The sequence below is a fragment of the Melanostigma gelatinosum genome, assembly GCF_949748355.1.
Source record: "Melanostigma gelatinosum genome assembly, chromosome: 14".
Lineage (NCBI taxonomy): Eukaryota > Metazoa > Chordata > Actinopteri > Perciformes > Zoarcidae > Melanostigma > Melanostigma gelatinosum.
In genome coordinates this window covers 16,913,857-16,930,925 of record NC_136647.1, presented here as the reverse complement: position 1 = coordinate 16,930,925, position 17,069 = coordinate 16,913,857, and the positions used below count along the sequence as shown (strand labels likewise).

Below are 17,069 nucleotides of genomic sequence, written 5' to 3'. Positions count from 1 at the left end.
CAGACACAAAAGCACCCACAGAGACATTGAAACTTCTGTCACTGAGGTAAGATGTAAACCAGTCTAACGCTATGCCAGTTATGCCCACCCAATCACGTAGCCTCTTAATCAGGATGTCATGGTCTACAGTGTCAAATGCAGAACTGAGATCCAGAAGAACTAACACAGAGCAGTCACCTGCATCAGCACACATGAGAATGTCATTTGAAACCCTCAGGAGAGCGGTTTCAGTAGAGTGTTGCTTACGAAACCCAGACTGGAACTTGTCATACATGTTGTGCCTCTCCAGTGCAGCAGTAAGTTGTTTGGCCACCACTTTCTCTAAAAGTTTGGACAGGAAAGGCAGTTTTGATATGGGCCTGTAGTTCATGGGCAAAGCTGGATCTAAGTTAGGTTTCTTTAATATGGGCTGGATAGTGGCATGTTTGAAATAGGAAGGGACAATTCCTGTAGACAATGAGGAATTGACAATAGATGTTACTGCAGGGCCAATAGTTAACAGAACGTTCTTAAATAGAGAGGATGGAATTATATCCAGAGGGCAAGTTGATGGCTTTGTATTGTTAATTAAGTCCATCAGGTCTTGAAGGCTGATAGGCTGGAAAGAGCCCATAACAGCAGGAGATTGCGAGGAGCTACAAGTAGCCGAACAGATCCCAGGCCGAATGCCAGACCTAATACCTGTTACCTTATCATTAAAATAGATCAGGAATTTGTTGCAATCGTCAACAGAATAGCATGGTACAGTGGAGACAGGTGGTGAAACAATTCCTCTAATTGTGTCAAACAGAATCTTGGGATTTTTCTTTGAAGAAGAGATTAGGTTGGCAAAATAAGCAGTTCTAGCTTCCTTTACTGTGGTATTAAAAGAAACTCTGAGGTCTTTCAGATATAAACGATGCACTTCTAGCCCAGTAGCTTTCCAGAGTCGCTCTAGTTATGGTCGGTTTCGCGGTGAAGATGGTTTGAATAAAGATTCTCTTGAACTTGAAAAAAAAAAAGGACAAAAGGCAGTGGCTTAGAGAACAATAATGTGGTAGTGGGGGCGACACAGACAGAACCTCCCTCCCTCTAAACAAGTACCTGCACCAACACACACACACACACACACACACACACACACACACACACACACACACACACACACACACACACACACACACGCACACACACACGCAGAGGCTCTTTGCTGTGGCAGGAAATGAAACACACAAATCAACATGAACCTGTTCTCTCATCCACTGACTGAATGAAGTTAACTTGTCTGCAGTCTTTGTTCTTGTCTTCTTCTGCTTTTGTCTTGCAAGAAAAAATAGGTTGGCGTTGGTGCGGATCATGTGGACGGGCTTCAGGAGGCTGAGGGTGAGCTGCAATTCCCACCATCACACTTTGTGATGGAGGGACAACAACAAGGCTTTGTTCGTTGCTACCTTTCTCACTACCTTGTTCACTACCCTGTTCCCAACACTGCTGTTTTCTATCCTGTTTACGGTCGTTATTTTCATTATGATGCTTTCGAAGCTTCTTTTGATCGTAATTTGGAGAGGTACGGGTATTTGTATTGTGTTGTTGAAGACGTCTTGGAAGATTCTTCAGAAGAGGTCACGGATGCAGCCGTTTCCTTAACTTCTGGCCTCGGCTCGTCCACGAAACGACGCAGAGAAGAGCGCGACGACGAGCAGGAGGCTGCTATGAAGAGACCGAGGCGGTCCTAAGACAGCGACTTGGATTGAGTCGACGATGGGACGGGCTGACAATCCTCCCAGAAACGTCATCGGAGCAACCACTGAGTCCACATTGAAGCTGGACCAGTGGTTCTCATGGTAGCCTTTGCATCTGGCAGAGCTGATGACACCCCATGTAGCGCCTTGCACTGGGGCCGTTGGATTGACCCACTTTAACCCAGAGGGCCTCATATCTGCACACTGGATCAATCAACCTTTATTTCATCCAGAGTGCTGGCCTTTGCGTCTTCAAGGCTGGAGAAAACCCATGTAGCGACTTGCACTGGGGCTTTTCTGGAGTATCTCTTCATTTTTTCACAGATCAACCTGTCTTTATTCTTGAGGGCCGGCCTTTGCCTCTGGCTGAGCTAGTGACACCCCATGTAGTGCCTTGCACTGGGGCTTTTCTATAGTATCTACTCGTTTATGCACGCTGGATGGATCAATCCTCCCGGAAACGTCATCGGAGCAACCACTGAGTCCACATCGAAGCAGGACCAGTGGTTCTCATGGTAGCCTTTGCCTCTGGCAGGGCTGATGACACCCCATGTAGCGCCTTGCACTGGGGCCGTTGGATTGACCCACTTTAACCCAGAGGGCCTCATATCTGCACACTGGATCAATCAACCTTTATTTCATCCAGAGTGCTGGTCTTTGCGTCTTCAAGGCTGGAGAAAACCCATGTAGCGTCTTGCACTGGGGCTTTTCTGTAGTCTCTCCATTTTTTCACAGCTCAACCTTTCTTTATTCTTGAGGGCCGGCCTTTGTGTCTGACAAGGAACCTTTAGCTTGATCGGTGTTCCAATGAGCACAATATTTCTTGTCACAGCACCTATACAGAACATCCAACCTCCAGCAAACCTCATGAAAACGGGACCAGGGAAACTCCCCAAAGACAGTTTGGTTAAAGTCTGCAGGTTAAAATTGCCTTAATAATATTGCCCAAAAAGGTACAGTAACATTTAAAATATATTAAATTCTTAATTCAATAATTCAAAGATCATTTCTGTTACTAACCATGTTTGTGTTCCCTTTGGCCGGAAAAAGTAAGTAGGAGCTTCTGTTTTGTTGAGAAAGTGACCTAGAATAGTCTACAATATATAAACAAAGTCATATTTTGTAACATACCTACAAAGTGTATGCTACGTCTATTTGTTCATAATTCATTTCTTATTTGGTCATTCAAAGATTATTTGTCCGTCTTACTTACGATGATTTATTGTTCCCTCTCTTACTCCATCACCGTGGACAGAAAAGGTGAGTCAGAGCTTCTGATTTAGAACAATCTACAATGTAAAGGCAAAGTTAGAAATAGCTCAATGTATTATAATGTTAATCTGTTTATGCCTTTAGTATGTTTGTTTTATAATTGAAATATTGTTTTATTAACCATTCTGTCTCATAATTAACTTTTACAATACTCCACCACCTGAGCTGCTGCTGTTCACCGTGGACAAAAAAGGTTGGTATGAGCGTCAAAATATATTCATCATTTACTATCTTTGATTCACGCTGACCCTGATTTCCCTAACGCTGACCCATATGATGGTGATGCTTTTAATGCTGCTTTTGAGTGTATTATTGACAGGTACAGGTGGGCTACCTGAAGAGGAGGAGGACCCTGAGATCGATGTCGTTGGACTTGAGGACTGCTCCACAAAACGACGAAGGGAAGAGAGAGACGAGGAGGAGGAGGAGGAGGCTGCTGCGAAGAGGCCGAGGTGGTCCGAAGAGAGCGACTCGGATTGACTCTACGATGGGACTGGCTGACAGTGTGTTCCCTTTGGCGGGAAGTAAGTAGGAGCTTCTGTTTTGTTGAGAAAGTGACCTAGAATAGTCTACAATATAAAAACAAAGTAATACTGTGTAACATACCTACAAACTGTATGTACGTCTATTTGTTCATAATTCATTTCATTCATTATCAGTCATTCAAAGTTTATTTGTCCGTCTTACTTACTATATGAATAATTTAGTGTCTTTGATTCAATGAATACAATATTATTTGTCTTACCGTTGTTTTTATTTTCCTCTCTCTCACTCCACCTCCTGAGCCGCTACCTTTCACGCTGGACTAAAAGATGAGTATGAGCATATATACTTATATGTAGTTTTATAATCTTAGTTCAGGAACAGGGCCACGCCCAGAACACTGCTCATTTCCTCTGCACAGAGTATTTAAGCACAACAAACTCTTCTCGCTCTTTCTTTTGCAGGAATACAGGGGACTCAGCACCGCCGGAGCTTCCGAAGAGACGGCCCCCACCCTACAGTCTCCATTCCCGCCAGCCGCCGGACATCAACGGTCCCCCATCGATCGCCTAACCTCCTTTCTACAAACCCTCCTCGTTTCTTCTTCCTTACATCTCTTCATCCCTACCCTTCATCCCTCTACCCTATATCTGTTCATCCCTTGACCCCTACCCCACATCTCTTCATCCCTACCCCACATCCCTCTACCCCTACCCTATATATATTCATACCTCGACCCCTTCCGCTTCTTGAATCTAACAATCATTCCACGATGCAATAAACCTCTCGAAACTCATACTGTTATTGCCGTGGTCCTTGTTAGTGAAATATATATGCTGGCAGTAAAGATGTGATGATCATTAAACAAAAAACATTGAAGGATGAAAAATTGAGGGGAAAAAAACATTGCTATTCTTGGATACCACTGTGCAAAAAAATAAACCAAAAAAATAAGTGTATTGTGCCCAAACAGCACAGATCTACATGATGCTACAATGGGGTGAAGTCATTTTATTCCATTATGCATTGCCTCTGAGATCAGCACTATATGCGCACATGCCCAGTCTGATTCGTCTGAACGTTGTCTGAGAAGATCTACATGAATATAGATGCAGCAAGAAGATTTCTGGGAGTTACGAGTGTCTGTAGAAGTTGCGACAGTATTTGCGAGAAGCTTTTTAGGATCTAGCTTTAAGCTAGTTAACCATTGTTAAGAGATCATAGAAAAGTATGAAAGCTTAAAAGTACAACTATTATAACCTGTCAGCTTTTTGATTTCAAAGTATAACCATTAAACCTATAAACAGTTTTAATTCATGATATAAATGATGAAACATAAACACAATTTCATTTTATTTTATGATAGACGTGATTAACCATATGAACTGCATCGATGCCTGAGATAAAATAGTCACTCAAAACTTATATAATCCTTCCTCTTCTGAACAGGATCAAAGCAGTTACAACCAGTTACATCGACCAAAAAGCAGGAGGACTCATGTGTGAGTGACGCATGAACCTGAAGGAGGTACCAGCTTTAGATGAGCATTAAAAACAGTCAGCAGAGCTGAGAGAGACGGGAGAAGGTAGGAGAAAAAAAGAGAGATTCCCAGGAAAGAGTGGGATTTTCCACTATACCTATCTTCTAAAAATGTTTTGTAGCACTGTTGAAACATTGTGTTAGGACTGATTCTTTCAAAATAAGCGTGTGTGTGAAGTATTTAGTGTGCAGTCTTTTATACTTCCTTATTTCTGAAAACAATTGTTAGTGACACGGCAGCCGTCGATGAGCCAGCCCTGCAAACCCAGTTGGCAGACGATGCGGTGGACAGCGGAGATGCATCCCAAACACTCTGGAGACCGCCCAGATGTACCACAACACCAGGGCCTTTATTGTGGCCCCCCATCAGGAGTTTAGTTATTTTATATGTGCACGTTAATTGTGTATACTCACACACAGTTCATAATGTTGTTTTTGATGTTCCAATATTCATTTATAGTTACTTTTCTTAATTAATAGTTTTTTTTATAATTAATCAGTTAATGTTTTTGTTTTTTTGGATGTTGATGTCTTTTATAGCGATGCTCTGTAAGACTGTTCTATATTGGAACAGGGAAATAAATAAAACAATGTATTGAACAAAAAAACTTTATTTTATTTACATTTATTTACATTATTTATCAATCATTTATTTATCATTTTCTCCAGTAGAGAGAAGAGCCTGTCCATTCTGTCCCTGCTCTCCTGACTCCCTCTGAAACCTCATGTCCTCCCTCATCAGCTCCATCAGCTCATCCTCTCTCTTTCTCTTTCCTTTTCCTGCCTCGCTCGGCCCTGGCTGGATTGGCCCTGCCTGGATTGGCCCTGGCTGGATTGGCCCTGGCTGGATTGGCCCTGGCTGGATTGGCCCTGGCTGGCTCGGCCCTGCCTGGATTGGCCCTGGCTGGATTGGCCCTGGCTGGATTGGCCCTGGCTGGATTGGCCCTGACTGGATTGGCCCTGGCTGGATTGGCCCTGGCTGGATTGGCCCTGACTGGATTGGCCCTGGCTGGATTGGCCCTGCCCGGTTCGGCCCTGCAATCCTAAAGGAGAGGACAATCAAGACAGTTAACAAAAACAACAGCAGCAAAATGAATGTCGGCAAACGTGTTAATTAACTTGTAGTTGCACATACTTCATACTTTTTCCTGAGGTTGTCCCATTTTGTTTTTGCCTGCAAGGGACTCACCTTCCCCTGCAGGCACATCTTCTCCAAAATGATCCTGATCACATGACAAAATGATGACAAGTTAAAACAGTTATCAATAATGTTAACACAAGTATGCAAACTTAGAAAATTGACTAGGGCTGCAACAACGAATCGATTAAATCGATAATAATCGATTATTAAAATAGTTTTCATTATCGATTATCGAATTTCATAATCGATTTGTTGTGTCGCGCGATTATTATGCCACTCAATAAGTCGCGGAGATGTTTGAGTAAAAAAAATAAAAAAGAGCGGAGCAAAAAAAGAACCTCTATTTCTGCTTAGTACGTGTTGTGGAAGTGACAGATATCCCGGGAAACTAAACGCCGTCATGTCTGGTTCATAACATAGTCCAGAGGTTAAAGGTTGTTGTGCAGCAACATCTTAAAGATTAAAATAAATGAGTTCTGAGAAAATGTGTGTACTTGTGTGTGCGTGTGTGTGTGTGTGTGTGTGCAGCTAAATTAGCAGCAGAGCCAGGGACGTGTGTGGTGTTGCTGGCAGACAAGGAAGTTGCTGGAGTTGCCTCTGGAAGTGTTGTCCATCCTGCAGGACCACGGCCTGACTTCTGTGTCTCGAGACTTCTCCCTCCAGCTCCTCCACAGTCGCCTGAACAGAGAGGAACCAGACAAAGGTACTTTATCATTTTTATGTTGTTGGTATCATGAAGTAATAGAGTAGCAATAAATACGATTCTTTCTTCAGCCGTAGATTTCTGCTTCATATTGCAGGCCAGATATTGTGACGTAGACGTGACGGGTAAAGTTAAGTATAAGAAACAACAAAGTGTTGAACTGGTGGACCACAACGAAAGAACAGGAATGAAACCAAAAGATATGACTTATTATGAAAGAAGACGTATGAATGTTTAAAATGTGGCAAAGATCCTGTAAGAACAGGTTTCCTGATGGGAGGAATAAGACCATGCAGTCTGAGGTGTCTTATCTATTGATACGCTATTTAAAATAAATGAGAAAATAAATACATTTCCTGTTTTCATAAAAGCAACAGTGGCATCGTGTAAACAAACTGGCATTCGAAGGGCTAACATTTTGAAAATGAATATTGAGTATATTGAGTATTTGGTGGTGATGATCAGGACTGAAGTTTGTTAAAAACATTTAACTTTAAATGTAATATCAATATATCATTTTATGCCAGTTGTCCCAGTTTTGACGCAAACATTTTTGTACTCCCAGGACATGAGATCAACTTTTTTTCGGTTGTGGCACAAGGTCTAAGTCAGTGCCAATGTTTTTAATGTTTTACCTGCTTTATCCTGTAACAAAGCTAGCTATCCATAAAAAGTACACAGCTGACATGTAACATAAATATAGAGCCTTAAATTAACCAAAATTGAAACTACGTGCTTAAAGGAAAAAAGCAATTAGCTGTGGTTGATTTGCAATTACTGTAGTCTCTCATTATAGCAACATTGTTCACCAATGTATTGTTAAAGGTACAGTGTGCAGTAATGGACTACAACGTCAATAACTATGTTTTCATATTTCACTATCACTTTCACCCTCCCCTCATCCTCCGCTCTCCCCTCTCTCCTCGCCTGAAAGCTGCTGAGCATGGCGTCTGACTGCAGCTGGACTGACGCCGTGGTGGAGTTGCAGGTGTGGTGCCAGCTGGCTGCCTGCTGCCACCATGCCAAGGACCACAGCTTGGTGCTGCGCTGCACCGAGAGCGCTCTGCAGCTGCAAGAAGCAGCAGCACAGAGCCTCAGCGCCATGCCCTGTGCTCTGTAGAGATGAAGCCTGCTGCGTGGTACACATGCCACTAGAGGGCTGATGTAGAAACTATGTATGTGTACTTGTGGAAAGAGATGCATCTGTGGTCATTGAAATGTAAGATATTTAAAGTAAGCATGTGAAGTAGTGCATACAGTATACATTGTTTGCTTGTGTTTGTGTTTAGGTCAGAACTGTACGGGGCCTTCTATGAGATGACCAAAGATCCAGAGCAAAAAGGAAAGACGACGCAAGCTCCAGGTTAGAGGCTCGTGCTTTTTTATGCCTCTTTAAGCATTATGTTTCTGGGTTGTCTGTCCGTCCGGCCGTCCGGCCGTCTGGTCCATTCAAGCTTCGAGCTCTTCAGTACAGCACTACTGCATTCAGGTATTTTTATGCCGCATCTAGTTTGTCCCATTGCCCCGGGGGAACATGGTCTTCATGACACATACGTTGCTATTCGTAGCATTGTTGTCAGCATTTAAATGAAGACAAGTAACAGGATAAACAGTGAGGGAAAAAAATAAAATAAGATGAGACGGAAGAAGAAAGAGGGGGATCTAACAAAGGGACCAGGAGGAGGGGGGTGGGGTGCTCATGGGGACCAATTACCAGACTATTACATGTCTGATTGTGTGTCAACACTGTGGTTGCAGGTACCCTGACGTGCTCTACGGTGGCCACGGTTCCAGTCTGCCCACGGGCTCTGCTGGCACTGAGGGACCAGACTCGGGCCTTTGGCCTGGAGACGAGACATGCCCTCTTCAACAGCAGGGTAAATCGCTACAGAATCCTACTTTAGTTCCGTTTTGAAGTGAGGAACCTAACGTCCCTCCAGCAGCTCTTCTGGTGCTGGTGTTTACTCGTTATCCAGCTTGACAAGCATGACAAGTTAGCGTTAGCTCGTTAATAACAGCAGTAAAGCAGGGCTGGTATAGTTTGCAAGACTAAAGACACCTTTTTATTCACTCGCCTTTTTTGGCCCATTCATCTTTCAATCTGTTGTCATGTATATATATATTCTGTGTTTTGTCCCATATCAGTTATTGTTGACAAATATTCAACCTCATCGAACCACAAGATCAAGAAACAAATCACAACTTGGCGTTAAATGGTATGCTAACAGATCCGGTTATGAACCACGAGAGGGGCCATGACAGTTTACAAACACACACCCACACACACACACACACACACACACACACACACACACACACACACACACACACACACACACACACACACACACACACACACACACACACACACACACACACATTTCCCTGTATTGATTAGTTGGGGGAAAAAGGGTTGAGGTCAGCAGGCATATGTCTGAATTTCTTTCTCGCTGTCTCTCACACTCCATTTATCTCTGTCTGATTCAATGCTCTCCTTCCCCCATCAGGGGGCCATGCTTCATCCATAGATCTGCGACTCCCCTCCCCTGACCCGCTCAAACACTCTGCGGTTTCTTTTTGTCCGTCTCTTTGCCCTTCACTTGACATACATAAATCAATCACTCAATCCAATTTCATTCAGAGCAAAGCCTGATGGATTTGCCTCTGAGCCCCCGTCCCCATAAAGTAACAGTATCCACAGTGTCATTACATTAGAAATTAAACGATGTGGTTATGACCATGGATTTGATTTTGCTTCATTTTCGGATTTTCACGCACATACGCACAAGAGGAACAACGAAACACGCACAAACAAATACACAGCAACCAGAGAGAGAAGCGTTTCATGGCTCAAGCTCACTGTGAAATGGGGTAAACGCAGTCATTTTCATCTTTGGAGACAGGGACCCCCAGAGGGGCGCTAGATTGTTTCAGGTACTCCAGACGATTATGGGACACAAATAAAACACATTTCTACCAAATAGATGGATTGTGGGTTTTTTTCAGATTTTTCCTCAGTTAAATGCTGATTGTTTTCACTTGTGTGTTACATTAACACAACAGGACTTTACCCGGACCGAACAATGAATGAGTTTTTTATTACTTTGACACTTAAATGGATTCCGCTCATTCAAATGTGGTGACTCCACAATTCTTTTGCATTTTAAGAAATAGATGCGCATAAGCTCAAATCCAAAGCCTTGAAATTTGTAGACAGTTTACGGTGATAATTTGTCACAAAAACATGTGATTAACATCACCTTGAGATCTAGAAACAAAGTTGTGAAATGACCACCTTGAATCTCATGACCATCTATAAAACAAATGGAAGGATGATATTCATTTTTAGTATATCCATGATTTGGTCTGGTCTCATAAAGGTTGTGTATAAACTGATGGTGTGCCGCTATGTTTTGAATTGGAAAATTCATTGAAAAACATGATCTGTGCACTTTTTAATATTTGAATGTCCTTGCCTTGAAGGTCTCTGACCGATAGCTCGCTTATATTAAAGATTTTTGCACAGATTTGAGTGTGCGGATGCCTTTTTTTTCATTCAGTTAGATAGTCTACAGCTCCAGCACCCCAGATAAGTCTGATATTGGGTGACCGGTTTATTTTCTTCTATTTTCAATGCTATCATTTATCAAATATTCATTCCTCAACATCGTGTTTATGCATGACATTTACTTACAGCAGTCATAAAAGGTTTGGAAACAATTGTTATTTTATGATGAAACAAATCTAACTTAACCCTCAGTATTGAGCAAATCCTATGCTTGTATTTGAATTTACATTTGTAAACACGAGATGACACAATTTATAGAAAATGTTTTTCTCACTGTCTTTAGAGACAGTCCTGAATCCTCAATGCACACTCTGACAAAATAAAGCAAATGAAACGGTTGTAGATGCAATGTTTATAGTTCTTACCGTCTTCTTTTTCAGTTTTGTAAATGCAACATATAAGGTATGACACATAAAAATGTCATAATTCCAGAAGGCAACAGCCACCAGGGACCATTTGGATTTTCAGAACCGAACTGATTTATGGCCAATCCCTTTCACAGTCACATCAGGGAACGGATTCATTAAACAAGCCATGCCTGAATCTTTACGCTTGCCTTCACAGATAGAGCTGATAGCTGATCAATAGTTGCCAGACTCAATCAATCAATGCCCCCCCCCCCCCCCCCCCCCCCCCCTCTTCAGACCCAGCTGCCTCAGCTCCAGGGCTGATTTGTCCTCCGGTGCCTCTGTCATTTGTCTTTAGATTTCCCTTCCATCTGATAGCTTCAGTGCTTTTCAAATGCCCTTCCCTCGTGTCCTTACCCCCCCGTCAGTGATTTATATGTGTGTCTGGTCATCACTGAGGACACTACAAGTTCATGCTCATTAGCACAAAGTCATGTAGTCTCATAGTCATTTTTTTCTTCAAAGAAGTTAAAGAATTTGCACATGAATCCAGAGTTGTTAAAGCATGCTGCAAGAGTTGCCATTACAGAAATGTCTTGTAAAAGGGGTGGATGAGACTGATTTGCTCCCGCACTGATTGAATCTACTTAATTGTTCAATTTAACTTGATTAAAAGAATAAAAACAAGTTAACTAATTTGAAAATAGTTCTATTTTACTGCCTTGCAAACATTTTAAGAAGGATTTTTCACTCAATGCTCCATCAAACAATCTTTTTTATTTCATGCAGCATAATTGGTGCCTTAGACCTTGTAAGATGTACAGGACAGAAAATCTCTGCCTCCTTCCGTTGCACTTCTGGGACTGTGACTGTTTTTCTTTGGCTTTTTCATTTTCCCATTTTACTTCCATCACTTCCCCCTACAGGCAATTCGCATGTGCAGTGAACTGTGAAGGGACAAACAAAAAAAAAAGTACACTCCTTCTCAAATACATGCATGGCCATTTACACACACAACATGCATACTGTAAAGACAAAAAGTCTTCATCATGCATGAAAGGGCAGCGTTTTGTTTTGTCTTAGCTGGATTGAGAATTTACATGGTCTCAACTTTTTAAAGCCACGACTCTGAACACTGTTGACGTATCATTGATGGCCTATTTTTTATTTATGACACGTCATTGCCCACATTTGCAGTCTTTTATTATCTTTTTACGTCCATTTTGATTTACTTTTATGACATTTGGAAGACAGTCTCCGCCAGACCAACTCGAAATGTGCACATTAAGACAACACCATCAGATCTATTGAAGACACATTTTGCAGCAATTAAATCATCTAAGTGATCTGCTGCCTATATAGCAAGAAAGCTACACTGCTCCTTCATAACATCTGTTCTTGTCTTCGCTACTTTTAATTAAGCCAATACTTTATTGGCTGTCAGTTTGTACACCATCTGGTGTCTAAACACACTAACTGCAATCTGACACAAACCTGCCAAGTATAAAAAGGCAAGAGAACAACAACACAAGCAGCAAGAAACAAATGAGAAACTGAATGTGAATGAAAAACTAAAAAATATGACACCGTTTCATCACATCGATGGCTCTCCTCCACATTTAAATGATATTAACCCTGTTTTTGTGCACATTTAAATGTGTATAAATCATAGCGTCCACTAGAGTCGTGAGAATCTGCAGAGAGACACATGGTGTTGATAATGAATAATTCCTCGTAAACAGGCTACCTGTCAGTCATACATCTCTCAGACAGAAGACTGTGAGAAACTAGAGCACAACATATACACGGTCACAAAAATGACCTTAATTCATATAATTCACAGTGTCCGTGTATGTCAGTTTGGATGCTATAAAGCACCTGTGCATGGAAAATGAAGCAGAGCCTCCTCCAGTGCAGTATGACGTGAAACGCTTTTTCATACTGATTAAGAACATGCAGTCATCAAGAGAAGAAGAAAAAAAGAAAATGGCGGTGTGAAGATGATAAACAAACGTGCCTACATTGTACATGTAACTGGACCGCGTGTCGTGTGTCAAACAGAGTTACATTTTATAGTTGTATAACAATCATACTGATGATTACCTAATTGAAAAAACGACATTTTAAAAAAAGAATCTGGAGAAATATGCACTCCGGGTCAGCAGATGGCAGATTGCGCCTGTTGGTCTCTCACAGAAATACACGAAGAAGAAACGGAAGCGGAAGAGACGTGGCACATAAACAGAGAGAGGAAGGAACCAGGTAGCTGCACTTAAGTTTACTGATGACAGCTTCTGGAGACGCCTTCCGCGTGAATTTGACAAGGAAGCTTAAATGAAAGTCGTACACCTTTACCTGAAGCGAACGGGACTTGATTAAAGTCGGTGTGACAGGTAACATGTTGCTATTTATCATTTGCGTTGGAACTTCCTCAACTCTAACAGCTAGCTAGATTAGCTCGCTAACGTTACTTCACCTGATAACTTCCTGCTAGGGTAGCAGCTAATGTTAGCTTGGATACATGTTTTTTGAATGAGCTTCCTAGAGGTGTCATCACTGACCAGACGTGTTAGTCGGTGTTCAAACATGACGTTAGACCAGAAAAACGGAGTGTGGACCTCTCGAAATGTGTAACGTTACGATACGATAACTTATGTCAACTTCACAAAAACTACAACATTCGCACATTCACACCAATATATATATATATATATACTAAACACAAGGACTGACTGTAATTTACAGAATTATGACAATAAGGATCCTCAGTCTGACGTATTTTTGTTGTTTACATTCATAACAAACCTGCATTTCTTTCTGTTTTAACGCAACGCAGCGAACGTGGCTATGGGTCTCTGCAAGTGTCCGAAGAGAAAGGTGACCAATTTGTTCTGCTTTGAACATCGTGTAAATGTGTGCGAGCATTGCCTGGTATCCAACCACAACAAGGTCAGTGAGTGAATAAGTATCACGCAATTTATGCTTGTATAAAACGTGTAACATCAAATTACAGTTCTGTATTTCCACTTGGTGCCCCACAGTGTATCGTGCAGTCATATTTGCAATGGCTCCAGGACAGCGATTACAACCCCAACTGTACTCTGTGTAATAGTCCATTGAATGCTCAAGACACTGTTAGGCTGGTCTGCTACGGTAAGATTATCATCCTTCTGTTTATATTACACTTATTGGGAATACATGCTCACTTAGCAAATCCACTGGTTTTTAAAGGAAGTTCAACAACGTTACAATAAACATATTTTCCACTTATTGTTAGTTCTGTCTAGAAATGATAAACAATGGAGATGAATGGAATTGGCATGCCACCATTGTTGCTGTGACGTGAAGCTGTGTTTTTTTTTTTTTCCTTCCACAGACGTGTTTCACTGGTCCTGTCTTAATAACTTGGCCTCTCGGCTGCCCCTCCATACGGCGCCAGCGGGATACCAGTGCCCCACCTGTCAGAGTCCAGTGTTTCCCCCTTCCAACCTTGCCAGCCCAATTGCTGATGTGCTGAAAGAACAGCTGTCGTCTGTTAACTGGGCTAGAGCAGGTTTAGGGCTGCCGCTGGTAAGGGCCTGTTATTGTTACATTATGATCTCTAAACCATTAGATAGTCTTCCAGAAAACAAATCACATTTAGAACTCTGTGTTTTTGTAAAATATTTATAAAATGTCACGTTCGACTGACAGATTGAAGAGCCCGTTGGGGTCCTTGAGGAGACCACAGCTAATGATGTCACTGATTATACTGACTGGTCAACATTTGATGGTGAGCCTTAGTGTTTACTTTTTACTAACTTGCAACATGTTTTGCAGCCGTTAATTACACAGTATCATTTAAGTGGTTTAATCAAACTCTTTTTTTTTCTTTTTTTTTTTACTTTCCACAGCACAAGAACAAAGTAACATTTACCTCAGCCACTCTTACAACACCAGCCTCAACCCACCAACAAATCCTGTCCCACCCCCGGCACAGGAAGACCTCGGCGGTCCTCGTAAAAATGGGGACCCAAATATGCAGGAGCACTCTGCGGTCAACTTCCCTAATGACGCTACCCGTGACACAATTACACTACACACAGGTAAAGCAATGGACCTCTCTCTTACTACTCTTAAAGTAATGCCCGTCTTTCCTTAAGAGCCCTAAAAGTTTCAAATGATAGTGGAACCCAGTGAACATTTAACATTCTGTGTTGCCTTCCATCCTAATAACTCGTTGTTGTTCTCCAGCATCGTCGCCAAGAAAGATCTACGACACGCGGGGCATAGATCACAGCTCTGTCACACAGATTGACATTGACGATGACAAGTACCGACGACGGCCAGCGTTAAGTTGGTTTGCTCAAATTCTCAAGTTAGTATCATGATCTGCTGTGGAATGCTCCGTTACTGCTTTGCACTTTGAACAAATCACTATGCAAAGGTCACTGTGATCCCTAATTTTTGGCATTTTTGTTGTCCTTTCAGAAATCGCACTGGTGGAAAGCGGACATCTCTGTCCTGGAAACAGCGGGTCTTCATGATCCTCGTGGTTGTTGTTCTGGGATTCTTCACGTTGATAATCATCATGGCTAAACTTGGACGTGCCTCCGCTGGCTCCGACCCAAATTTAGATCCTCTTCTTAACCCCCACATTCGTGTGGGGAAAAACTGATAACAAGCATTGATTCCTTCTTTACCTTCTGTGTTACACAATGTAAGCCTGTGTAGAACCAGCTGAAATGGGACTTTCTAATACGTGGTTAGCCCAGCAGAGGGAGCCGTTTACCAAACTTGAGTGGAAAAGAGACACCGTGCATTTTGTTTAAGAATGGATGCAATCTCTACGCAGTAGGAACATGCCACGGCCCTTCACAGACCATAACAAATCTCACAACATTCACTACGTTTCCTGTGATCCAAGCAAAGCAACCCGCAAACGACAAGGGTGACCAATACCAGGTGCATATAGAAGCAGGATCCGGTTATTGTTGCTCTGAACAGCTAATGCTGAAGAGGGGTTGTATTTATATTCACTAATCCAACTCTGTTGTCAGTGATCTTTGTAAGTTGATTTTTTTGTTTTTTGTTTTCAGTTCAGTAGAAACTAAATAATCACTTCTGATGTGGACAGACCATCGTTAGCTGAATGTATGTGACCCACAGCCAAACGTTCGGTAACGTTGACATGTTTATAGACTGACTCCACTCGCTGATTTGATTTGAGCGGCCGTTGAGTGTTTTCTCCCTTACAGAAGATGTGGCCCTCACAGCTGGAATCACAGAAAATGAATGCATAACTATTTATGGGTGTCTGCATTACTCCTGAAATTGAGTGCATTGCTTTTAGATTTGCGATACATACTGTATGTACATTTTCCTGAGGTTTTTTGTTCTGTCTATTAAATGGGAATACTACAGACTGTCAGTGTTGAAATGTTTTTTTCCATGAAACATGGCCATTACCTACTGCTGTGCATAGGCAACAGGGTGAAGAATTGCTGAAATGTCAGTTGTTTTGCATTTTCAATGAGGATGAATAATGTTCTGTCATAAACTATTATAAGTGCAGGAGCTCAAATAAAAATGGTGGTGTGTGGTAGCATCTATCTGCTGCTCACAGACTATTGATATGAAGATACACAGATGCAGTGGTAGGCTCTCTGTTTACTATTCTGCAAATTGCTGCACTCCTTTGCACTAAAGCAACAACATTAATATATAATTACCTTAAAAAAACAAAGAACTGGAGGAAAGACCCAAGTAGACGCTCACTTTTATAGTATCTCAGTGCTAATATATCTGTCTTCAAATAATTCAAAGTTTACTTTCAACGCTAATGCAGTTTGTACCTTATTTAGACCGGTGGCAGGTGAAAGTATAGATTTATTTCTGATGCACTGAGCTACGGCCACCTTAGAATATCTTACATGCATCATCACCTGGTGGGACAGAGACATATCTCAAGCCCAATCATTTTTCGAAACAGGAAATTTGATATGTCTATATTATATTGATATGACAAGTGCATGCAAAGGTCATACAGTATTTCCTCCTCACGAATATGAAGTTATTTAACTGAACGTATGACAGTAATGTGCATTACTGGACATCCTGCATGATGTAACGTTGTCACATGCTGTCCTTGGGAATCCTCGTCATAACCCCCTTCAAGTGTACACATCTGTGTTATACATACTCGTCAATACGTCACGTGTTTACGTGTGAAAGTCAGTCGCCTCATCCAACTTTTCCTTTGCGTTTGCCAAACAGTCACAGCAGTGTGGGTTTGCCATTGATTCTCGGTGCATC

At 41.9% G+C, this 17,069-nt stretch overlaps 1 protein-coding gene across 1 annotated transcript; it reads left to right on the top strand.

Moving 5' to 3' along the window:
* The first annotated feature begins 13,013 nt into the window (after nucleotides 1–13,013).
* zfpl1 (zinc finger protein-like 1) lies at nucleotides 13,014–16,180 on the top strand. Its single transcript, XM_079283014.1, has 8 exons — nucleotides 13,014–13,168; nucleotides 13,612–13,724; nucleotides 13,817–13,928; nucleotides 14,152–14,345; nucleotides 14,469–14,547; nucleotides 14,669–14,860; nucleotides 15,009–15,132; nucleotides 15,246–16,180. The coding sequence occupies exons 2-8, from the start codon at nucleotides 13,623–13,625 to the stop codon at nucleotides 15,430–15,432; spliced, it is 990 nt and encodes a 329-aa protein (XP_079139140.1). The 5' UTR covers nucleotides 13,014–13,168; nucleotides 13,612–13,622; the 3' UTR covers nucleotides 15,433–16,180.
* The last annotated feature ends 889 nt before the right edge of the window (nucleotides 16,181–17,069 follow it).